Genomic DNA, 26,021 nt, shown 5'->3' on the forward strand with positions numbered 1-26,021 from the left:
CTATGAGATGGATTGATTTGGTGACTGGGGTAATCGGGATGGGTGTGTCAGAGGCGGTGCGGTTGGCGCAGGATAGAGCAGGGTTTAGAGCTGTTGTGTATAGGGTCGCTATGAGTCGGAAACGACTCGACGGCACATAACAACAACAACAACAAGCTCTGCTTTAGTAAAAAATTGTGAGGGTTTTTTAAATTTTATTAATGATATTACTTAAACAAACCACTTCAGATTTATTCTGAAAACTAAGAGCTAAATTTAAGCTTATTGGTGGTACCTAATACAGATTGCTATAATAAACAGCTGAAAACTTTCCGACACCAGTTAATAAAATTATTCTTATTTACCAAATCATCTTAATTTATAAGACTAGGAAAGCTTCAGTAACTGGAGCCAAGGTGTTCTATGAGAAGTTAAGTGTGTCTGTCTTTTAATCAATATTTATTTAATTAGCTAGACTTGTAAAGAATTGTATTGTAAGTGTTTTTGCTGTAAAAGGTCCCCTGAAGTGGTCTGTCCATTGACCCCCTCACAGGTTATGGGCATGACATGGGGCCCCTGTATTTGCATGAGGGAAGAATACAGAGGAGAGAGTGAAAAGGGCAGTGTGTTGGCCAGGGTATTAGCTCATCTCCAATGATGAATGGATGGTGTCATTCCAGTAGAGGGATAGTATAGGTGAAGGCCTAGAGATGGTAAATGCATGATAGGTTCATCAGAAAGCTGTGGTGATTGTAGTCATAAACTCTTGCCCTATCTTTGGGTTCTAGGTCCAACCCGAAAGATGCCCCCCAGCGCCAGTGCCATGGACTTCTTCCAGCTCTTTGTTCCTGACAATGTCCTGAAGAACATGGTGGTGCAGACAAACATGTACGCCAAGAAGTACCAGGAGCGATTTGGGAGTGACGGAGCCTGGGTGGAGGTAAGCCTGGCAGAGATGAAGGCTTTCCTGGGCTACATGATCTCTACCAGCATCTACCACTGCGAGTCTGTCCTAAGCATCTGGAGCAGTGGCTTCTACAGCAACAGAAGCATTGCCTTGGTCATGAGCCAGGCCCGCTTTGAGAAGATCCTCAAGTACTTCCACGTCGTGGCCTTCCGCTCCAGCCAGACCACACATGGGCTCTACAAGGTCCAGCCCTTCCTTGACTCCCTGCAGAACGGCTTTGACTCTGCCTTCAGGCCTTCCCAAACCCAGGTGAGGTGTTTCCTCTGAGCAGGGCAGCCAGGACATGGGGGAGGAGTATTTTAGGTTCCCTGCGATTCTCTGTTCACTGGAGCTGCCGGCAAGGGGGCAAGAAGAAGCAGGAATGTAGACTTGGGAGCTTCTTCCTCTCCTGCTTCTACCTGGAGTTCAATTCTAGGTTCACTCTGATTTCTTCCATTCCATTAACCCATATATTAGGTTGGAGAAAAGTAGTAGTATAAATAGCCCCAGGTCAAAATTCAGTATTTTACTTTCAGGTGCCACTTCTCTCTTTTCTTTTCCGCATCCTCCCTGTCCTTTAATTAAACTCTCTCTTTGAGTTAACATTTTGCTCTGGCTAATATTAATCTTCTTGTTATAGTCTCTGAGCATGTATTTCCTTGTGGATGGTGAAAAATAAATTAGAAACCACCTAGGTGGCAAAAGAAAATGAGTCTGCAGTTTCATTCTTCAAGTACTCAGGAGGTCCTCCTGGCCACAGTTGACAGAGCTGTGGGTCTTTGTACCACTGTATAAAGGGCCCAGAACCTCCTTAATATCTTTGCTAACTTCTTTAGCCTGTTCCAGAAGACTGTTTGCTCTCATCTCAGCCTGTCAGCCTGTGACAGTTGCATTTGACTGTGGTAAACCAGTTTAATCCTCAAAGTTGTTATACTGCTCTGGCAAACTGGGAAGTGGCAAATTTATAAAAATGCCTGTTACCCACAATTCTACAGAAGCACATGCCAGAATATTAAACAAGAAATTCTTGGCCAATGTGAACTCAATGTGGAGACAAGATGAGCTCACTATTAGGGTGTCTGGGGAAGTAGAGGCTAATAACCAACATGCTGATCAGTGTTAGAAAGTTTAGAAAGTTTCTTTTCTGGTGTGCATAGTGGGAACCACCACTTGCTCTGTGTTGGGTTTAGTAATGAATGGCCTATTCATGATCAGTTTCATGACTGTAACAAATGAGGAACACATCATGGAAGGTCAGAAATGTTTGTTGACCCTTTTGCTTTGATGAGGCATGAGGTTAAATATAAATTCGCTACTGAATATATACTAAATGCAAGAGAAATTTTCTTTCTGAAGATGACAGAGAAAAAGGGCAATTTCATTTAATATGGCCTAGGGAGAAAAAAGATAGGATCTGCTTCTTTGGAAAAGATAATTGGGCAGGGAACAGGCAGGCAGCAAAGGGCTTTATGCCGTTCTGTTTCATCTCCATCTGCTCCATTCCCCACTGCTGTGGGTGGAACGCATAGCTTTTGCTAGAGCGGTGCCAGATGGGACTTTGAACATTTATAGCTACAAAGAGCCAGCAAGCGCGTGAAGCTGGGCCTGAGTGGCTGGCAGCATCTCAGCCAGGCCAGCTTCATCAGCTCTCCTTTCATCATCACAAGACAGCAGTTTTGGGTTATTGTAGCCATGTATGCCAAAGCTCATGGACAACTATAACTGAAAAAAATGTTATACTGCTGTTTTTTAAAAATGAAGTTCAAGGTAACAATGTTAAAAGAAGGGATGAAGACTGCCTAACTCACAGGTGAGCATCAACTTTATCTTATCCTCTGTCCTTTCAGGGCACATTGTGGCCTTTGTGATTCAAAGGAGCCTGTGGACATCAGCATCGCTCATAAGGTTGTTGGAAATTCAAAGTACCCAACCAAAAACTGCACTTTAATAAGATCTCCATGAGATTAGTTGATAAAATGTAAAAAGCCCTGATCTCGAGTGGACACTTGCCCATGAGACAAATAGTAAATATTTTCGATTTTGTGGGCTATATGGTCTGAGTTGCAGTTTGTCAGTTATTTCCATTGTAGTGTGAACATAGGCACAGGCAATATGTAAACATAGAGCATGATTATGTTCCTCTAAAATTTTATTTACAAAATTAGACATGGAATTGGATTTGACTGAGTTGCCATCCTCTGATACAGTACATTAAGTAGAGTTCTTGGACTCATACTGTTTCCTACAATCTTCATTTCCATTAACCACAGCAAGCTAATTAATAATTAAGTTCATAACAGGAGAGGAAAATATGGATCCAAAAAACTCCAGCCTCCTGCTATTGAGTCAGATCCAACTCCTAACACCCTCTGTCAGGTTTCTGAGGGTGTAAATTGCAACAGCTGGGGCCTGTCCATCTTTCTCCCATGGAGCATCTAGCTGGTAGATTTGAGTTGCCATAAGCACCACCTCTTGATTAGCAGTGCAGCATCCTGGTGGCAAGGCTCTCAAATGTTACCAAAAAGCTCCCAAATTTTTAGCTTGAAAAAAAATTTCTTTTAATTTATTTTTTATCATTTTTGTTGAAAGCTTACAAAGCAAATTATTTTTCCGTTCAACAATTTATACATGTTTTGTTTTGTAACACTGACTGCAATCCTGCTACTCCTTCCCTGTGTTTCCTAGTGTTTCCAGTTTCCATTCCATTCTTCGTCATCATTTCTTCTGAGCTTTGCTGTTTTTCACAGAGGTAAGCTATATATGTTGCAGAATGGCCCAGTCCTGTGTCATCTTCACATCCTCACAGCTGTTGTTATGTTTCAGCCTTTTGTCATAGCCACACGATCAGTCTACATTGTTAAGGGCCTTTCTCTTTTCCCCTGGCTTTTTCTCTTACTCAACATGATATCCTTCTCCAGGAATTGGCCCCTCTTGATAACATGTTCAAAATAGATGAGCTGTAGTAGTCTTGCCATCATTACTTCTAAGGATTGATGTGTCTGTATTTCATCTAAAACAGGTGAGTTTGTTCTCCTGTCAGTCAATGGTCTATTCTCTATTCCTTGCCAATACCATAATGCAAAAAAGCATCATTCTTCAGTCTTCTTTATTTGTTCTTTATTTGCTGTCTAGTTTTCATATGCATATGAGGCAGAATGTGGATGAGCTTTCTTCCTGGGTGAATGTTGCCCTTATGATGTCATGTGGTTGGTTCTAGGCATGCATACCTTCCTGGTGTTCTTGTTCACTTTGGAAAGGAAATTTTGGCTGTGCCTTTGGATACTATTTTTGTTGTGCTTTTTTATTTTATTTGTCTTCTCATTAACAAATCATACGACTTTGTATAAAAGTAGTGGAAGTAGCTTAGGGACAGCTGATTCTGATCTCTATTAATTCCACAAAAGGGAAATGTCTCATCAACACAGTTCACGGTACAAACCCACTTCCCATTAGGACAGGCGTGATCTGCATGCTGCCTCACGTGCTTCTACTAAATTTAACACCAACCAAGGGCACTTACCTCTCTGCTGCTAGATCATAAATCCCTAATCCAACACAGACCTCTCAGGGTTAACAGATTATAATTCATTTTGGCATCAGGATATATCTCCTAAGTCAGGAAACGTCTCAGGAATGCTCATGGGCCCTTCAACCTTCAGGCTTATGGTTAGGTCAGTGTCTCAAAGAAAGTTTTCTTAGTCCAATTATGGCATCTCTCCCTCTGTTGCACTCCACCCCCATTAGTCCTCCAGCAAGCTTAAACAAAGGCCTCCTGGCTCTGTCTCCATGAGGCAGAAGCCCAAATCAGTTTTGTTCTCTCCTGAGGCCACTGCTGCTCTCATGTAGGTCTCTGTCTGTCTGGCTCAGGAATCTCTGCCCCTACTGGGTATGCTCTGTGTTCTCTGCTTCCTTCTTGCTCATGGTGAAATTTTCTATCTTCTGTTATTAAACCTACTCAATTTAAACCTAATGGGATGAGGAAGAGACCCATCCTTTAATGAGTTATTTACACACACCTTATTTCATGTTCTCACCCAGCCATGTGGTGAAAATCAAAGCTGTCAGTTAGGAAAGTAATTTTGAACAACTAACCCGTGCACTATGACTTGTTTTCAAGAAAAGTCGAAACAATGAAAAAACTGATATTGACAACCTGGAAAGCTGTATCATTATAACAAGACCTATTGAATGACTTTTTTTTTTTTACAAGAGGAATACTTAGCTGAAAAAGATTTGGGGCTTACATGAGATCTAGTGACACTTTAAAGAAATGGTGTGAATTTTTTCTTTGTTTCTCACTGGAACAGAAGTCAGATCAGTAGGTTGAAGTTAAAAGTGGGTAAAATTTGAGTTATTGAAGGAAAGAGAGTTTTAGCAGTTAGAACTGTATATTGGAGAGAGAAGTGTTTTGGAAAGGAGTAGGAGATCCACCACTGGGCCAAAGATTCCTCCACCAGGTGAGAGTTTGACCTAGAAACCATTTCCAGAGTAGTAGCTAAATGTCAGGGACTCTCTCTCTATATATATATGAAAGTACTTTGCACAGCCCTGTACACTCGTTCCTCCCTCAAACAATAGTCTAGATATTGATGTCACTTTTTTACAGTTGAAGGAGCTCAGGCTCAGAAAACTAAAGTAATGTAACCATAGCCTTCCAGTTAGCCAAAGGCATAGGCTGGAACTGAGCTCACACTACCTCCCTTGAAAACCTCTAACTTTGCCTCCAATCTCTTGGCAGGTGCTACATGAACCCCTGATCGATGAGGACCCGGTATTCATTGCCACATGCACAGAGCGTGAACTGCGGAAGAGGAAAAAGCGGAAATTCAGCCTATGGGTCCGCCAGTGCTCTTCCACAGGCTTCATTATCCAGGTGAGCCAGGGAAGTTGGCCCACGTGCAAACAGGTGAACTTGTCATTTACCTTTCTCACTGACTCAGTGCTCCAGCTGAGGCCAGGCCTGTGATGTCCCATCCTTCTGAAGAGCCCCTGTCATAGCTAGCACTATGCCAAGCATGGTCCTTCTCACCTCCAAGCCCGCTAGTCAAAAGCAGCCTTAACCACTGATCATGGCTCCAGCCTGGGCAGGTCAATTCTCTGGGCCTGCTACCTATCAACAATAAACCTCAGCCAGGGTGTTCAATCAGCAGAGACCTTGACACTTCACGGAGAGTACAGCAGTGTGGCCGTCCCAGAGGCCACCTCACTTTGAAGTTCTCTCCACTACCCAGTCCTGAGGATGCCTTCTTCATACGGCCCACTAGAAGTCAATTGTTTAAGTTAGGATGTTTGTGAGAATTCCAAGTTCATGAGCTTAGAGCAACATTGCCACCTGCTTCCTGCTTTCCCCTGCTCCAAGCAAGCTTTCACTTAGTACTTTAGAAGAGGTGGTAGAACTCTGCCATGGAGCCTTGCTTCACATGAAGGGCTAGGTACAGAGTATGCACAAGACGGGAGTGGAAATCTTAGTGGCCTCTCTTCCTGGGCTGCTCAGTGGTGCCTTCCCCTGCCATCCAGCACGTAGGGGCATGATGACTGCAGCATTCCATGCATACTCCCCACAGAACTGCACTCCAGAGTCAAGGCATAGTGTTTTGCACTGTATCTTTTCCTGAGCTACTAAGTCCTGTGAGCTGACAAAGGGATCATAAGAGGATTCAGCTGAGCATCTCACCACATCTGTTTTTGAACAAGGAAAATGCCCACACCCCAGGGTAACCCTGCCTCAGACACACCATACCAACTCCTTCTGCAGGTGGTGGGGACCTTCAGGTGGGGGTGGGCCAGGATTTTCAGCCTAACCCTAGGTCTGAGTCTGCTCTTGTCAAGAAGTTGCCCATGTTCCTGAGTTAGCACGGACTTTTCCCAGAGCAAGACTAACTCTTGTCCCTGCTCTGTCTTTGCCCATGCTCCAGTGACTCTCTGCTACCTCGGGAGTTCTTCTTTACAACCATCCTGCCATAGAGTCAAGAGGGCCTCTGATTCCTTTTATAACATCCCTCTACAAAGGCCTATCATTCACTCTTTCAATAAGTGTTGACTGAGTGCCTGTTATCTGACAAGTGGTATGATGGGCAGTAGGAATGCACCCACCATGATCTCTGCCATCTTGGAGATTTGTCTGTTTAACTTTTAAAATGTGCATGTGTGGAGTCTTTGTGGACTCAGCACCATTTCGTTTTTACTGTGAACTTGGTAAGTAGATGGAAAATCATGCCCATTTTCTTGCAAAGCTACCTGTGTTTCTGTATCTTGGTACATATTCCTACCCACATCTCTAGGACCTATCCATTAAATAAGAAATGTGGATTCCTTTTATTTCTAAAATTCCATGATTCTAAGATGCTTTGAGGCAGCACAGAAGTTTGTTTTAGAAGCTGATGTTTCCTAATCAAAAGTTGTCGAGTCTTCCACAATTTCAAGGGGTTTCTCTGCAAAGCACCAGGGACAGTGGCCTTGTGGGAAGGGAACATTTATGCTTCAAGTATAAGTAGACTCCTGATGAGGGAGAAGCAGGACTTAACTCCTATTGCATGTGTCTGTGACAGGCAATGAGGCAGTGTGACAGTTGATGGATGTGCAAGATGCCAAAAATGAGCTTTATTATTTGGGGGGCCATTGTCTTTTCAGTGGTGTGCTACATATTATGCTGTTAACCAAGAGGCCAGTGATTCAAATCATCCCTGGAGAAAGATGATCAGTTTCCTCCTGTACAGATTTAAAGCCTCAGAAACCCAGGGAAGAGTCACTATGAGTCCAAATCGACTCATAGTGGTGGTCAATTTTTCTGTTTGTTTGTGTTACTCATCTTTTTCTGGGCCTTATTCTTGTTTAACTGCTTCTTAATGTCAGCAGCCTGGCAGGACCACCATGGGGTGGGAGAAATGGAGAAGAATCTACACTCAAGCTCTTACACAGTTATTTTCTTGATAGCCTGTAAGGTACAGTGGTTGTGGTTTTTTCCTGATTTTATTGAGGAAGATACTTAGGCTCACAAAGATTATATGTTGATCAGCTGCAGACTCAACACTTAAAGACTGAGTCTCCTGTGACTGGGGCTGGCTTTTCCCACGTCCATCTTCTATAATATAGTTTTTGTCCCATTGGCTGCACAATATTGTATTATTGTTTAATTTCCAAATATTTTGTGAAATTTCCAGTTTCTTTTTGTTACTTATTTTTAGCTTTATCTCATTGAAGTCAGAGAGGATAGTCTGTATTATTCATTCTTCTTAGTTGAGAATTAATTAACTTAATTGAGTCCTAATCTATGATATAGGAAGTCTCGGTGGCTTAGTGGTAAGTAGTTATGCTGCCAACCTAAAGGTGGTGGTCGTTATGTGCCGTGGAGTTTCCTGAAACTCATAGGGACCCTATGTACACCAAATCTAAACCCTGCTCTATCCTATGCCAATCTTATTGTCTCTGACACACCTCTCCTCATTACACTAATTACTGAATCAGTCCACCCCATCAACGATCTTCCTCTCCTGCACTGTCCCTCGACCCGCCCAAGCATGTTGTCCCTTTCCAAGGACTTATCCTGCCTTGCAACATGTCCAAAGTATGCCAGACGAAGCTTCAGAATCCTTACCTTCAAGGAGCAAGGACAAAAGTCCAAAGTATGTGAGACTGAGTTTCAAAATCCTTACCTTCATGAGCAGTGTGGTTTTAGCCTCTTCAGGATGAACCTGTTTGTTTTCTGGGAAGTCTATGATATATTCAGTACTCTTCTCCAGCACCACAGCTCAAAGGCATCAATTCTCTTTCTATCATCCCTAGTCATTGTCCAGCTTTTTGATGCATAGCAAGTAATTGCAGAGACCATGGCCTGAATCAGGCACACCTTAGCCTCCAGACGGACATCGTTACTCTTCAGTATTTTGGAGAGATCTCTGCCAGCAGACTTTCCCAATGCAATTCGTCTTTTAATTTCCTGGCTACTGGTACCAAGAGTGTTGATTTTAGAGCCGAGTAAACTGAAGCTGTTGACAATCTCAATCTCTTCCCCATATGTCATGATGCTGCCAATCGACCCAAACCCAAAGGTACACCGTTCAAACTAACTCCTGTGCAATTTACTGTCTCTGAAAACCTGCTGGAAGGTCAGCTATGCATCAATTCCTACTTGATGTACATAACAACAATGTATAATATATTCTGAAGAATGGTCAACATACATTAGAAAACTCTGTGTTTACTATTGTTGAATGGAATATTCTATTTATTATTCTATTTATATCTATTTTGTATAGATGGTTTATAGTATTATTCAAGTTCTTAGTTTCTTTACTCAACTTTTGGATAGGTTTGCTACCTGTTGTTGAAACAACATCTTAAAGTGTTGTTATTATGTTCTATCAAGTCCCTTATGACTCATAGCAACCCTATATGAAAAAGCTCTGAACCCTGCTCTATCCTAAGTCAATCTCACTCTCTCTGACACACCTATCCCCAATACTACAGTTACTGAGCTGTCCATCTGGTCTAGGGTCTTTCTTTCCTACACTGTCCCTCCACCCTTGCAAGCATGATGTCCTTCTTCAAGGACTGGCCTCTCCTGACATGTCCACAGTATGTGAGACAGAATTTCAAAATCCTTGCCTTCATGAGCAGTCTGGTTTTACCCTTTCTAGGACAGAACTGTTTGTTCTCTTGGAAGCCCATGGTATGTTGAATACTCTTGGCATTTTGAGTACCAGTTGCATTTTGGGTACCTCCAAACCTGAGGGCCTCATCTTCCAGGATTATATACAACAATATTCTTATGGAATAACCCAAAAGGGTTTTGGAGACCTTTTATGTCAGAAGTGGATAATAAATCCTCCTTCTTAGTCTAGAAGCTCTACTGATTTCACCACTGATCTATCAGTTTGCATATGTTTGTGGCTAGTGTGTTGTTTGCATTGTGTAGGACAGAACAAATATCATTACAGACCAAATAGACAATTAAGTGACTTTTTAATTTACTCATGAAGTTATCTTTACCAAAAATCTTTATTTTTTTCAAATGACTTCAAGTTAACTATATGAAGCATTTTAATTTCTACCTAAAGACTTCCCTTCAATATTTCCTATGAGGAATTCATATAGTAGCAAAATCTCTTACATTTTGTTTGTCTGGGAATGTCTTAAGTTTACCCACATCTTTTTTTCTTTAATGTATTTTTTTTTATTTGAGTGAGTTTATAAATCCCACTGGTTTTATTTCAGATAATCATTCATAGATACTAATCACTATTGATCGATGCCATTAACTTATTACAGCATCTAAGTAAAGCCTTATGGTATACTCACCTTCTGTATTTGTTGGTTTTTCCTTTTCTGCCCTATATCCCCATTGAATCCATAGTTTATGTCCTGTTCTAATTTGTTATTTGCCGTACTCATGTCTGATTCATCTATCACCTTCATATTTTTTTTCTTAACTCATCTATATACATTGTGTTTCATTCATGAACATTGTATTTTTCAATATTTATTTTATTTTTGCTTGCATACATTGTGTTTCAAACTGTCCTTCATTCACATTGTGTTTCATACTATCATTCCCATTCCTTATGTTTTAGAAAAGTAATCATTATTGAACTAGACTCACCATTACCCCATACTGCCAGATCTCCCCATCCCTCCATTTCCCCACCTCCCTCCACCCAACAAATTGTGTGATCCTATAATAGCGTCCCCCATCCTCACTCCTCTGTCCCACCCCTCCCCCACTTGGATCCCCATACACATTTTACTAGTTGTCCTTCTGTTTTTACAATAATGGTCTTAAGCAGTATTTATCCTTGTGAGACTGTGTTCATTCACACAGCATAATGCCTTCCAGTCTCTCCCAGGTTATATAGTACTTTTCGAAATGGTTGATCCTGAGTGCTGCATAGTATTCCATCATGTGAATGTACCACAATTTCTCAGTCCATTCAATTGTAGTTGCAAGAACCAATATCTTTATGGGTTTGGTTTTACCCCTATGTATCTAATCCAATTTGGGTTGGCTTTTGTGTCTGGACTGAAGTGTGTATTGTGTTTCCATTTTATTGCATGTAGTTGTCCAGTGTTGCCAGCACCATTTGTTAAAGAAACATTCTTTCCCATTTAATGAGCTTTATTTTGTTGTTAAATATCAATTGACTGTAGGTAAAAGGATTGATTTTTTTTTAATTCTTGATTCTGTTTCACTGGTCTATCTTCCTGTCATTTTACCAGTATCACTACTGTTGTGTAGTAGGTTTTGAAATCAGGGAGTGTGATGCCTCCTATTTTATTTTGCTCTTTCAGAAGACTTTTGCTTAGTTGAGGTCCTTTCCTTTCAAAATTAAATTGCAAATTGCCTTTTTCATCTCCTTGAAGAATGAATTTGGTAACTGTAATTGGGATTGCTCTGAACCTTTATGTTGCTTTTGGTAGGATTATCACATTTATAATATTAAATCTTATCTATGAGTTCTGGTAGCCTACTAGTAGGAATATGTGCTGCAATCTCAAAGGCATAGGGTTCAAATCCATCTTCACAGAGGAAGAATGTGCAGTCTCCTGTGTGATTTACTACTTCTGATGGAAGGTCAGCTGTGAGTTGATTCCAACTCGACTGCACACAACAGTAATGATAACATCCATGAACAAGGAGTATTCTTCCATTTAATTAGGTCTTATTCTCTCTTATAGTATTTTATAGTTTTCTTTATGTGATGTGTCAAATGCGTTAATGGTTGGCTACCCATTGCGGACCGAGAGTGGAGTGGATCTCCCCGATTAAAACAAGCGTGGAAGGAGGAGTGGCATCCACTTCCATAATAGCTTGCCTCCAGAAACCCTACGAACTTGGAGAGAGGATGAAAGGCACCCAAGCATCAAGGACTCTCCTTCATAGGGTCGCTATGAGTCGCCTGCAACTCGATGGCACTTAACAACAACAACAACAACTTTATGTAGGCCTTTTGTGTTTCTCTCTAGTTTTCTTTCTAGTTAGGTTTCTTTCTAATCTTATGGTTGGCTATTATAAATGGTATTGCTTTTCCTGTTTCCTTTTCAGTGTTTTCTTTGTTGCTGTAGAGAGATCCATCTGATTTTTGCATGTTCATCTTTTATCCTTCCACTCTGATGAAATATTCTATGAGGACCATTGTGCTGAGTCTTAGGAGTTTTCTCTATTCACAATTGTATCATCTGCATATTGTGATAGTTTTACTCCTTCTTTGCCAATTTGTTGTTGTTAGGTACCATCAAGTGAAGTATAACTCATAGCAACCCTTTGAACAATAGACCTGAATCATGACCTATTCTGTGCTGTCCTCATCGTCTCTGACACACTTGAGCTCATTTCTGCAGTTACCATGTCAGTCCATCTTGATGGAAGTCTTCCACTCTTTCACTGTCCCTCTCCCCGTCCAAGCATCCTTTTCCAAAGAAAACCCTCTCCTAGAAACTTGTCCAGTGTGTGAGAAATGAAGCTTTTTCATCCTTGCCTCCAATGAACACTGTGGCTACATCTTTTCCAAGATATACTTGTTCATTCTTTTGGCAGTCCATGGTATGTTCAAGATTCTTCTCCAACACCACAACTCAAAGGCATTGATTCTTTTTCTGTCATCCTTTTTCATCCATTTCTCAGCAAGTAATTGAAAAGACCATGAATCAGGCACACTTTGTCTTCAAACTGACATCACGGCTATTCAGTGTTTTGGAGAGATTCGTGACACTGGATTTGCCCAAAAGCAGTATGTCTTATCTTCTGATTGCTGGTACCAAGAGGGCTGATTGTGGATACAGGCAAGTTGAAATCATTAACAGTTCCAATCCTTATAATGTTGTCCACCGGCCCAGTGGTAAGGATCTTTGTCTTCCCTCATCCCACCAGTTTATTTACAAAATTCAAATACAAATTTAAACAAATTCTTTCCATTTCCCTCACCTCCCTCCCATCAAATTGTACAACCCAATGATTAATCCCTCCTTCCCCCTGCACATCCACATCTCGCTGCTTCCAGCCTCTCCCACCCCTCCTGGATCGTTATACTCATTCTACAATCATGATTTTATACAATATTTATACTTGTGGGACTGAGTTCACTCAGCATAATGCTCTCCAGTCCCTCCTGAGTTAGGTAATAATTTACAAAATCATTTCTCCTGTGTGCTGCATCGTATTCCATTGTGTGAATATACCATAATTTCTCAATCCATTCGTTTATGATTGGACATTTGGGCTGTTCTTGGGATGGTGAATAATGCTGCTATGAACATTGGTGTGCAAATCTCAGTTTGTGCCTAAGTTCTCATATTCTCAAGATATATTCCAAATAATGGAATAGCTGGGTCACACAGAATTTCTATGTTCAGCTTTTTGAGGAAGCACCAAACTGCCTTCCAGAGTGGTTACACCATTTTACAATCCCACCAACAATGTATAAGTGTTCCTTTCTTGCCACATCCTCTCCAACATCTATTACTTGCTGCCTGTTAAACTTTGCCACTATTACTGGAGTGAAATGGTACCTCATTGTGGTTTTGATTTGCATCTCTCTTATTGCCAGTGATTTGGAGCATTTCTTCATGTGTCTGTTTGCCATTCGAACATCGTCCCCTGAAAATTCTTTCTGTGTCTTTTGCCCATTTTGTAATTGGGTTATCAGTCTTTTATATTAATATACAATCCACAATAAAAGCTGTAGTCTTTTTTATTGTTAGAATTTTTATTATAATATTAATAAAATGGGGTAGATTAGAGTATGAAGTCATCATTTATCCAACAAGTATTTACTGAGGCAGCAGAACATGAAGGAGGACCCAACTATTTCCACATGTTGTTCTTGTGTGCTGTTGAATCAAAATTGACACGTAGCTCACCCTCCAGCAGATTTTCAGAGACAGTAAATCTCACAGGACGAAATATCTCATCTTTCTTCCACAGAGCAGCTAGTGGATTTGAATCACATGCCTTTGGGTTTGCAGTGCAGCTTCTTACTCCTAAGAAGTGATTCTGGAGGTTTGGTTGGTTGTTTGGTTTGGTTTTTTCCAATTGCTGTTGACTCATTTCAGCCTCATGAAGACATCACATGTGTCAGCATAGAGTGTGGTCCACAGGGTTTCCAAAGGCTGCTTTTCATATGTAGACACCCCGGGCTGTCTTCCAAGGCACCTCTGTTTACTAGAACTGAGAAATTTTTTATTAACACCACCCAGTTATTGCAACATGGATTTGGCTCTTGGAAGACAGACAGACATCTGTCAGGCAGAGGAAGGTGGTCCTTATGGAGTGCTCACAGAGCAGAAGGCCAGGGTCATGAAAGCTCTATTACTCCTTCAAGGGCTGTTATCTTTGATCTTCCTCAACCAACACTTCAGATTCCCCTCAATTTCAGCAAACAAGTTTGTGCATAGCGTAGGTTGTTGGTGAGTCTTCATCTGATCATACCACATTCTTCTTCATAGAGTGTGGCTTCACAAATTATATGTTATAATGTTGACTCAGGATAGAGCAGGGTTCAGCGCTGTTGTATATAGGATCACTATGAGTCACAAGCGACTCAATGGCACATAACAACAACAACAAACAGATTGGATAAGTATGGAGAAAGGATACACATGTGACACTCATCTGTCCCAATTTTCAACCATGCAGTGTTCTCTTGTTCCCTTCAGATAACAGTTCCTTGTCTAGGTATAGATTTTGCATGAGCAAAATTAAGTATTCTGGGATTCCTGTTCTTCTCAGTGTTATGTATAGTTAGTTGTGTTCAACACAGTCAAATGCTTTTTCATAGTCAATTAAACACAGATAGACATTCTTCTGGTATTCTCTGCTTTTAGACAGGATCAACCTCCTATTTTCTTCTCTTGTCTAATTGCTCTAGATAGCACTTTAAATATAATATGAGTAGTGGTTATCATTGCCTGGTCCATGTTCACAAGAACAATGCTTTAGTTTCTCTATTGAGAATGATAAGTGGCTCTTGGTTTTGCATATATACATTTCACTATGTTGAAGAAATTATCCTCTTCCTATTTTGTTGAGTGTTTTAATCAGGAAAGGATATTGGGTTTTGTCAAAGGCCTTTTCTGTATCAATTGATAGGCTCGTGGGGGGGTTGCCCTTTATTAATGTGATGGATTAATTACCTTGATTGTCTTATGTTGAACCATCTTCACATGCCTATAATGAATCCCACTGGTTCTTGAGGAGTTATTTGTCTTTATAAATGTACTTGGATGCTATTAGCTAAGATTTTGTTAAGGATTTTTACATCTGTGTTTATGATTTATATTGGTCTATAGTTTTCTTTTTTGTGTGATATTTTTGCCTGATTTTGTCATCAGGGTTGTACTTGTGTCATAGAATGACTTGGGAACATTCCTTCTTCTATATTTTGAAATAAGTAGAATTAGTGAGACTTCACCTCTGAGTTTTTGATAGAATTCATAAGTGAAGCTTTCTGGAATAGGACTTTTTAAAAATTGAAATCTTAACGATTATGGAAGACTTGGATTTCCATTCATTGATTGTGGCACATTTTCTTCCCTGCCCACCCCCCCCCCCCCCGCCGTTCACTTTTCTCGTTGAAAAGGAAAAAATTCTTTCATTGTTACAGTTTCCCCCCCCAGTCCACTCTACTATGCAGTTCTTATTCTGGACTCTTATCATGAAAACAATACTTAATCACATATCCATTTTAAATAGTTCTTTCCCTCATCTGTTTCAATGCAGTGTGCATTATTTATCCCCTCTTTTTTTCATTTCCCCCAAAACTGATGTCAGTCCTATTTTATAACAGTACCATTATATAATATTTGTCCTTTTGTGACTGAGATATTTCACCCAGCATAATGTCCTCCCATTTTATATAGTATTTCATGAGTTCCTTGTTTTTCAGTGGTACATATTATCCCATTGTGTGAATCTACCATAGCTTCCCTCTCTATGTTTGTTGATTGGCACTTGGGTTGTTTTCAACTTTTTGATATTGTAAACAAAGCAGCAATAAACATAGGTGTGGGGCTAGGGCTGTTGTACTGGGTGTTTTTAATGACCTGCTCAGTTTCTTCTTTCGTGATAGGTCAGTTCAAGTATTCTCCTAATTGTTTCATTATGAGTAGAATGTAGATTTCTAGGATTTTGTCCATTTCCTCTAGGCTTTCCAGCTGCTTGGGGTCCCGGGGTGGGTGGGTTCCACTAGAGTTGGGCTATTGTTTTCCACCTGCTCGGGAGGCAAGGCGGCATGGGTTCCTCCTGCTTGGAGTCTGAGAAGCTTGCGTTCTGCCTGGGAATATGGGCAGTGTGGGGTCCAGTGGCTTGGGTCTTTGTGGTGCAGGTTTCAGCCTTCAGTGGTCAGATCAGTGTGTCTTCTGGATGTTTTGTGTCCAGGCAACTTGAGTCCCATCCAGCACCTGAGTGGCATGGGTACACCCTCATCTTATTAAAGGGCATTTTTACTGGGTGTAGAATTCTTGGTTGCTAGAATCAACTTTTGGTTTCCATAGTTTTGTAACCCTTTTGGTTTTCATAGTTTCCGATGGATCTTGGCTAAAAGCAGAGACTATCAGAAGAAGGACTATGCAAAGACATTTAACTGTGTGGATCATAACAAACTATGGCTAACATTGAGAAGAATGGGAATCCCAGAACACTTAATTATGGTCATATGAAACTTATATTTAGACCAAAAAGCTGTTATCTGAACAGAGCAAAGGAACACTGCATGGTTTAAAAATCAGGAAAAATAAGCATCAAGGTTGTATCAGTTCTCCATACCTATTCAGTCTGTATGCTGAGCAAATCATTCAAGAAGCTGGACTCTATGAAAAAGAATATGGCATCAGGATCAGAGGAAGACTCAACAGCTTGTGTTCTGCAGATGAGATAACCTAGCTTGCTGAAAGTAAGGAAGATTTTAAATCCTTGCTGTGAAATATCAGAGATTATAACCTTCAATATATATGCAATTGAAGAAGACAAAAATCCTCACCACTGGACCAAAAAGCAATATCATGGTCCGTGGAGAAGTGTTTGAAATTGTCAGCAGTTTCATCTTATTTGACTCCATAATTAACACCCTTGGTACCAGCAGTCACGAGATCAAGAGACATATTGCGTTGGAAAAGTCTGCTGTCAGGAACACCTCCAAATTACTGAGGAGAAAGATGTCTGTTTCAAAACTAAGGTGTTCCTCATCCAGGCCATGCTGTGCCATGTGTGCTTCAATCACTTGTTATGCACCTGAAAACTTTACAGTGAATAAGGATGATAGAAGAATAATTGATGCCTTTTAGTTGTGTTGGAAAAGAGCACTGAACATCCTATGGACTGCCAAAAGAACAAATGTATTTTTTTAATAAATGCAGCCAGAATGCTCCTGGAGGCAAGGACACTGAAGCTTCATCTCACATACTTTGAGCATGTTGTTAAGAAAGATTGTTCCTTGGAAGGGGTCCTTGTGCTTGGGAAGGTCAAGGATCAGAAAAAGAGGAAGACAATGAGATGGATTGACACAGTGACTGCAGCAGTGGGCTCAGGTATGTCAGAGGCACAGGATAGGACAAGGTTCAGACCTGTTGTTCATAGGGTTGCTATGAGTCATACTCATTTGAAGGCATCTAACAACAGCAACATTGCAAGGATGGTTCAATATAAGAAAAGCAATGCAATTCATCACATCAATAATGTGATGACAAAAAAAATGTAATGTAATGATGACAAGAACCACGTGATCCTATCATGTGATGCAGGAAAGGCCTTTGACAAAAGCCAATATCACTTCCTGATTATCTAGGTAATATGATAGTGTACACAGAAAGCTCTAAAAACTCAACAAAAAAACATGTTAAACCCGGTAATAGTAGTGTGACAGTATACAGTTAACATACAAAAATCAGTTGCATTTATCTACAGCAACAAAAAATGAATGGAAAAAGAAACATGGAAATGAATTCAATTTACATTAGCTAACCACAAGATGGCATACCTAGGGATATACCTAATTGTTGTTGTTGTTGTTGTTGTTGTTGTTGTTATGTGCCGTTGAGTCGCCTGCGACTCATAGCGACCCTATGTACAACAGCCCTAACCTCTGCTCTGTCCTGTGCCAATCGCACTTTCTCTGATACTCCCATCCCGATTATCCCAGTCACTGAGCTGTCCTGAGCTGTCCCTTCACCCTCCCAAACATGATGCCCTTCTCCAAGGACCGGTCTCTCCTCACAACATGTCCGGAGTATGTTAGACGGAGCCTCAGAATCCTTGCCTCCAAGGAGCCACCCAGTTTAACCCTTTCCAGGACGAATCTGTTTGTTTTCCTAGCAGCCCATGGTATTCTCAATACTCTTCTCCAGCACCACAGCTCAAAGGCATCGATTCTCCTTCTATCCTCCTTGGTCATTGTCCAACTCTCTGATGCTTAACAGGTGATTGCGAAGACCATGGCCTGTATCAGACGCACCTTAGTCTCCAGAGAGACACCATTGCTCTTCAGCACTTTGGAGAGGTCCCTAACAGCAGACTTTCCCATGGCAATGCACCTTTTAATTTCCTATCTACTGGTGCCAAGAGTGTTGACTGTGGAGCCGAGCAAACTAAAGCTGTGTAAAATCATACCTAATTAGGTACACAAAATACCTATATAATTAAAACTACAAAACACTACTGCTAGAAAGAGTGTTGTTGTGTACCATCCAGTTGGAACCAACCAGTAGCTGACCCTGCAGCAGGTTTTCTGAGGCTGTAAATCTCAAGGGAAGAGATTGCCCGTCTTCTCATGGAGCAGCTGGTAGATTCAAACCTCATGTCTCTGAGATTGCAGCATAACTTCTTACCCTTAGACTGCCAGAGCCCCCTTGACAAGAAACAATAAGAGACCTAATTAAATGTAAAAATGTTCCCCGTTAATGGATAGGAAGACTCAACATAGTGAAAGTTATAATCTACACATTCAATGAAATCCCAATATAGATACCAAACTAATTCTTCAAGGAGATAGAAAAGGTAATTTGCAGTTTTATTTGGAATAGAAAAACCAATAGAAACCCAAAACAAGCAAAGCTTTTGTGAAAAATAAAAATTAAATCAGAGGCATCATACTCCCTGATCTCAAAACCTACTACAGTTACAGTAACCAAAACAGCATGGCACTGGTTCAGTGACAGACACAATGGAATAGAGTCTGGAGCCCAGAAAACAACCCATCTGCTTTTGGTCAGTTGACATTTGACAAGGAAACAAAACCTATTAAATGGGGAAATAACAGCCTCTTAATAGATGGTGCTGGCAAAACTGGGTATCTACCTGCAGAAAACTGAAACAGGATCCACATATCCCACCATACTGAAAAACCAACTCAGAGGAGATCAGAAACCTCGGGGTAATAAAACAAACAAAACAACAAACCATAAAGATCATCAGAGGGAAAAACAGGAACATTTAGAATTCCTAGTCTATGTCGTAAATAGGTTTGCAAACCATCCCAAAACTGCACAACTGTTGTTGTATTCTGGCAAGTTGGAACCAACCCATAGTTTACGGTCTAGCAGGTTTTTAGAGGCAGTAAATCACACAGGAGAAAATTGTCCATCCTCCTCTCACTGAGCAATTGGTGGATTCAAAACCCATGTCTTTCGGAATGCAGTGAGGGTTTTTACAACTAGGCCACAAGAGCTCCCTAGGAGCTCTCACAACTAGAAGATTAAATAGATTAATGTTGTTGTTATTGTTATGTGCTATCGTGTCCCTTTTGACTCCTAGTGACCCTCTGTACAACAGCCCTGAAACCTTCTATACCCTGTGCCAACTTTACTGTCTCCGACACACCTACCCTCATTACTCCAGTCACTGTATCAATCCATCTCGTCGATGGTCTCCCCCTCTTTCTTTATCCCTCTGCCTTCCAAGCATGCTGTCCTGCTCCAAGGATCAGTCCATGAATAGCACCTTCTAAAAATGGAATCACTGTGTGCATTCAAAATTGTTCCCTTAGAGTGAAAAAAAATCCCAAAGATGGGGAAATAAATAATTGAGTATATAAATTTGAATGTATAAAACAATGTAAGTGAAAGAAACATCATTCAAATATGAACTATTGTATGCAAACAAAGAAAAGGAAACAACAATCCTCACTCATAGACCAAGACATAACTTCATGATAGATGGAGAAAAGTTCAAGTTGTCAAAGATTTCATTTTACGTGGTTGTTAATCCACAATCAACATCTTTGGCAGTAGCAGTCAAGAAACCAAAAGACATATTGCATTAGGAAGAGCTGCTGTGTAGGACATGCTAAAGGGTAAGGTTACCAATTGAAAGATTAAGGTATGCCTGATCCAAACTGTGGTATTTTCAATAGCTTCCTATCTGTCTGAAAGTGGACAGTGAATAGGAAGACCAAAGAATCAATGGCTATCTGCTTGCAAAGAATATTGAATATCCTGGCGAGCTCTGGTGGCCTAGTGGCAAGAAGCTGCACTGCAATCTCAGAGGTACATGGTTTGAATCCACCAGATGCTCTGCTGGAGAAGGAGGAACAATCTCCTCCTGTACCAGTCAGATCTGATTTGATGATGTGTACACACACACACACACACACACACACAAGAATATTGAATATCCTGTGGATTGCCAAAAGAAAAACACATTAAGTCTTGGAGAAAGTACACTAGCATGTTCCTTACAGGCAAAGATAGTGAAACTTTGTCTCACATACTTTTGGCATGTTGTCTGAAGGGACTATTCCATGAAAAAAGACATGATGCTAGCAAAGATATATGGCTAGCAAAAGAGAGGAAGACCCTCAATGAGGTAGATTGAAACTGCTTGTAACAGTGGCCTTGAGTGTGATCCTGAGGATGACACAGCATAGAGAAAGGTTTCAGATATGTTGTTTATATAGAGTCCCTATGAATCATGGTCGACTTGACAGCACCTTACAACAACATAAATCAAATGCTTGAAAAGAAGTGGGAAATGATAATCTGAAGTGCTCAAGGATTCAGCAGCAGTCCAATGAAGCTATTCACGTTGCTCTGTAAAGCAGATTACCAATACATGGTAGATCCCTTGGGTCATTTGGCCAACTCTTTGATGGCCTGATGAACATTAATGTAAGATGATGAGGCATGAGATGGGCCTATGTAGTAGTGTATTGTGTGTAGTAGGAGATAAAGGGCAACAAAAATCTATTGTCAGGGACCTCTCCAGAGTACTCATAATGTCATTCTGGAGACTAAGGTGCACCTAATTCAAGTCATGGTCTTCTCGATTGCATTCTAAGCATCTGAGAACTGGACAGTGAATAAGGATGACAGAAGATGAATCCATGCTGGAGAAAAGTATTGAATTTACCATAGACTGCCAAGAGAACAAACAGATCTGTACCAGAGAGGGTGAAACCAAGCTACTCCCTGGAGGCAAGGATTTTGAAACTCTACCTCACATATTTCGGGTATGTTTCCAGGAGGGACCAATCCTTGTAGAAGAGCATCATGATTAGAAGAGTAGAGGGTCAGCACAGGAGAGGAAGACCCTGGATGAGATGGAATAACACAGTGATGGCGAAAATGGTGACAGGTGTGTCAGAGATGGTGAAATTGGCTTAAGATGAGTTCATTTAGTTACTATGAGTTGTAATTGACTCAGTGACACATAACAACAATAACAGGTCTTATTCACAAGGAGCATGCTTTTAGCTAGAGATTGTTGTTGTTGTTGTTGTTGTGATATGCCATCGAGTTGCCTGTGACCCATAGTGACCCTATATACAGCAGTTCTGAAGCCTGCCCTCCCTGAGCCAGTCTCACTGATTCCAACACACCTAAGCCTTCCTCAGACACTAGGGATGTTGCAGAGATCAGAGTAAAGGAGGACATAGTGGAACTTCAAGAGCGTTGGTCTTAGTTGAATGTTCCATTTGATATAACCTTTGTTATCTAGTCCTGCTATAACAGAAATATAAGTAGTTCTGGTGGGATTGTCCATAGAGAGTAGTGCTTTTAACCCAAGTGTGGTATTTCCTCTCATACAATTTATAACCTCTTGAGAACCTGCTCGAGGTTCAGCTATGAGTCAGTTCACATATGAGTGTGTGTGAACACTAACACAAATACCACAAAGGGTGACTTTAACAAACAGAAATTTCTTTTCTCCCAGGTAAGAGGCTAGAAGACCAAATTTGGAGCATTAGCTAATAGGGAAAACTTTCAACTCTAAAAGAAAGTCTTTCCATTTTGAGCTTCTGTCCCTGTGTCATCTTCATGAAGATTAACATATATCTCATATCTCTAATATATCTAATTTAAATTAGCTTGAATTTGAGTTTCAAAATATTTACTTAAGAGACATGTGATGTTAGTTAAGGTTGTGTGTCCACTTAACTACCTATATGGTTCTCTGACATGGAAGTTATGATGTAGTCATCCCCTTGATGGTAATATCATAAAATAGAATCACCTCTTTAATGAGATCTGCCATGAAAGATCATTTCCTTACCAGTGTGTGGCCTGCATAGATTATATGTGTCAATCACTGATTTTGCTTCTCTACAGAACCCAAATTAAGAGAATATATTGGTGGTGGTGGTGGTTTTGTTAAATGCCTTCGAGACACCTAACTCACAGCTATTCTATGAAGAACAGACATGAACCTTGCCCTATCCTGCGCCATCCTTTCTGTCTTCTGCATACTCAAGTCTATTATTTCAGTCACTGTGTAAATCCATCTGTTCAGGGTCTTCTTCATTTGGGGGGACCCTCCATATTTCCCAGTCATTTTCCAAGGACTAGCCCCTCCTGACACATGCTCAATGTAAATAAGATAAACAGTAATCGTTAATAGAACAAAGATAATCCATGCTGAAATGAGATCATTTTTTATGTGTCTGTAATAGCATTTACTTGTGTTGGCTGTATCTCTTCTTGTCTTTTAGTTCTTTAGTGACATTGAAGATCGTGCCCGTATTTTATATTACCTTTCCCTTCACCTGTGTTTTTTTAAGATATATTTTTCCCTTTTTTTTCCTAGTCATACATACTTTGTTTTATAACATTTTCCTCTCTCCTTCTCTAGTTTCTCCTTCCATTTGATCAGTAATGCATGTCTTAGTCCAGATTATTAGTTGTAAACAGAAGAAGAGTCAATACCTCTGAGTATTGGAGTGCTGGAGAAGAGTCTTGAACATACCATGGACGAGCAGGAAAACAAATAGGTCTGTCTTGGAGAGGGTTAAAACCAGATTTCTCCTCGGAGGCTAGGATTTTGAAGCTCCATCTCATATACTTTGAGCATGTGGCCAGGAGGGGCCAATCCTAGAGAAGGACATCTTGCGTGAATGGGGGAGAGACAGTGCAGGAGAGGAAGACCCTGGATGAGATGGATTTATACAGTAACTAGGGCAACATGGGTAGGTGTGTCAGTATCAGTGAGAATGGCTCAGGACAGGGCAAGTTTTATAGCTGCTGTACACAGTATGGCTATGAGTCACAGGCGACTCGGCAGCACATAACAACAACAATACACATATTATCCCTTTAGAACATTTTCAGCTTGATCTTTCCTTTGCCTAATTTATTGCAGTGATAATTGACCATTCTCTCTGGTTCTCTCCACACTCAAATAACTATCCTGTTTTTATAATAGAGGTCTTATACCTCATTTGTCCATTTTTGGCTGAGGTTTTTTTCACTTAGCATAATAGCCTCTAGACTTACCCATGTAATATTTCATTGTGTGAATATGCCAAAATTCCTCTGTCCACTTGTTTGTTGATGGGGACTTGGGCTGCTTCTGTCTCTTTACTATTGTGAATAATCATGCAACTAGGTCTCATCTCTTGAATTCTTGGAGCATTTCAGAAGTATGGCAACAATGACGTGTTGCATATGTCTTCAAGTTATTATGATTATTGTACATATTTCCCAAGATTCTTTCTGTTACGGTGTGAGTATATAGTGTGAGGACACACCACAGGTCTGTTGTTGATAAGTTCTCTATGGGTTGTGTCAAACTCAACAGCACCTAACAATATAAATTGTGCAACATTAGTCTCAAGTTGAATGAACTAGATTAAGGCTGTTGACGCCATTATTGTTAAGACCAGGAGCACATTACTTTCTTGGCCAGTCAAGGTGTCCAGTGACTTAATCATCTAGCCCAAGATTTTTGTTTTGCTACATTTTTTTTCCTAAAAAAATAGTCTTACTAAGTCATATTTCTTGTATCCTAGTAGCTGGCAGATAGTTTTTTTAACCTTAATTGTAGGATTTTATATTTAATCTTCCTGATTTTACCTTTGCTGTGCTGAGGTCCCAGCTACAGCACTCGCTCCTCCCATCTACAAGTAAGAGCGCTCTGGTGGTGTAGCCGTAGTGAGATTAGCTGCAAACTCAATGGCTGAATGTCTCCAGTGGTTTGAAATCATTAGCAACTCATGAGAGAAGCTTGAGCAGTCTCCTCCCTTCATAATTTACAAGCTTAGAATTCCAGTGGAGGGTCATTGTGAGTCAGAAATTACTCAGTCACAGTGGGTGAGTTTTTAGGATTTGGGGCGTGCACTGGTTTTGTTTTGGTTTTTTTCTTATAAAGAAGATCTTCTTTAGCACAGAGGGTCTCATTTCTCATCATGAACCTTGAGAGGTTTCAACACTGCCCTTGTCATTCACTAGTGACAAGACTGGGTTTGGTTGAGGCATCGTCATCTCCTTTCTAAAAAATTTATTAACTTTTTTATTGTTATTTTAAAAAATTGATTAAATTAAAAGATTGTTTTCATTCATGTACATTTTATTTCACATGTCCCTTCATTCACATTGTGTTTTATACAATCATTCTCCTTTTGAGTGACGTATAATAGCAATGACTTCTATCTAAACACTATTTAAACATTATAAATGAGAATCCTTGTGGGCATTGAGATTATGCCTTGGAAGATGGAGAGAGCCCAAGATGAGGCAGTGGGAAGGTGGAGAATTAGGGATAAGCGTATCTGGAGCCAGCATCATCAAGCAAACTACTAAGCTTGACAATAGAATTCCAAGGATGCCTCAACAGGGTTTGTGGGACAGGACTAACCCACCCTCTAAGGTGAGCTGCTTTTTGTATGAGACCTTCATCTACTTGTTCTTCATTGCCTTTAAGGACATTAGGCCTGAGTGATAATACGTGTATTTTACAAAAGTCACGTCACTGATTCTTTTCACTGACCTCACTCCTGAAGGAGCTTTGCTGGGCCCCACAACCCCTGTATAGGCTTTTCAGTAGCACAGCACTAGCATTCTTCATGGCACCCCTTCATTTAGCACTGTTCTGTGTGCACTTTAGGTTAACATCCCTGCTTACCATATGTCAGTTAGGGGCTCCACATGTGACAGTCACACCTGTATACTATTCATTTGTAAGCTATTGTCAGTAACGGCTCTCAGAAAAACTCTATGAACTCTTTTCCTTTAATTTGTTTTTTAATTTTTTAAACTTTGTTATTTTAATAATTTTAATGAATATTTACAGAGATTTTGGATTTCCATTCATTCATTGTTGCACTTTTCTCCATGCCCAGCCCTCCCCCCAGCCCCCCACCCCAAATCCCTCCTCTCTTTGAAAAGTAGAAAAAAAATTCTTTCTTTGATATACAGTCCCCCCGCACCCCTCCCACCACCCCATGTACACTCCACTATGCAACCTTAATTGTGGACTCTTCTGATAACCATAATACCCTATCATACATCGCTTTTAAATTATTCACTCCCTCATCTGTTTCAATGCAGTATACGCAGTTTATCCAGTTTTTCTCAGTCTTACCCCAACCCTGATATCAATCCCTTTTTACAGCAGTGGCACCATGCAGTATTTGTCCTTTTGTGACTGAGATATTTAACTCAGCATAATGTCCTCCGGGCTCACCCATTTTGAATAATATTGCATGAGTTCCTTGTTTTTCAATGCAGTGTAGTATTCCATTGTGTGAATATACCACAGCTTCTCTATCCGTTCGTTTGTTGATGGGCACCTGGGTTGTTTACAACTCCTTGCTATTGTGAACAAAGCCACGATAAACATGGGTGTGCATATATCTTCTTAGATGTCAGTTATGGTCTCTTTGGGATATATTCCCAGTACTGG

General features: G+C 40.5%; 1 protein-coding gene across 1 annotated transcript in view; it reads left to right on the forward strand.

Moving 5' to 3' along the window:
• Positions 1 to 26,021, forward strand: part of LOC102873517 (piggyBac transposable element-derived protein 5-like) — a 184,399-nt gene that overhangs the window by 138,243 nt on the left and 20,135 nt on the right. Inside the window, exons 4-5 of the mRNA XM_006888755.1 lie at positions 768 to 1,195; positions 5,664 to 5,798. Of these exons, the coding sequence (XP_006888817.1) occupies positions 768 to 1,195; positions 5,664 to 5,798 (563 nt within the window). The remainder of the gene's footprint in view (positions 1 to 767; positions 1,196 to 5,663; positions 5,799 to 26,021) is intronic.

Source organism: Elephantulus edwardii, unplaced genomic scaffold (genome assembly GCF_000299155.1).
Source record: "Elephantulus edwardii isolate Elephantulus edwardi_28Jun2011 unplaced genomic scaffold, EleEdw1.0 scaffold00071, whole genome shotgun sequence".
Lineage (NCBI taxonomy): Eukaryota > Metazoa > Chordata > Mammalia > Macroscelidea > Macroscelididae > Elephantulus > Elephantulus edwardii.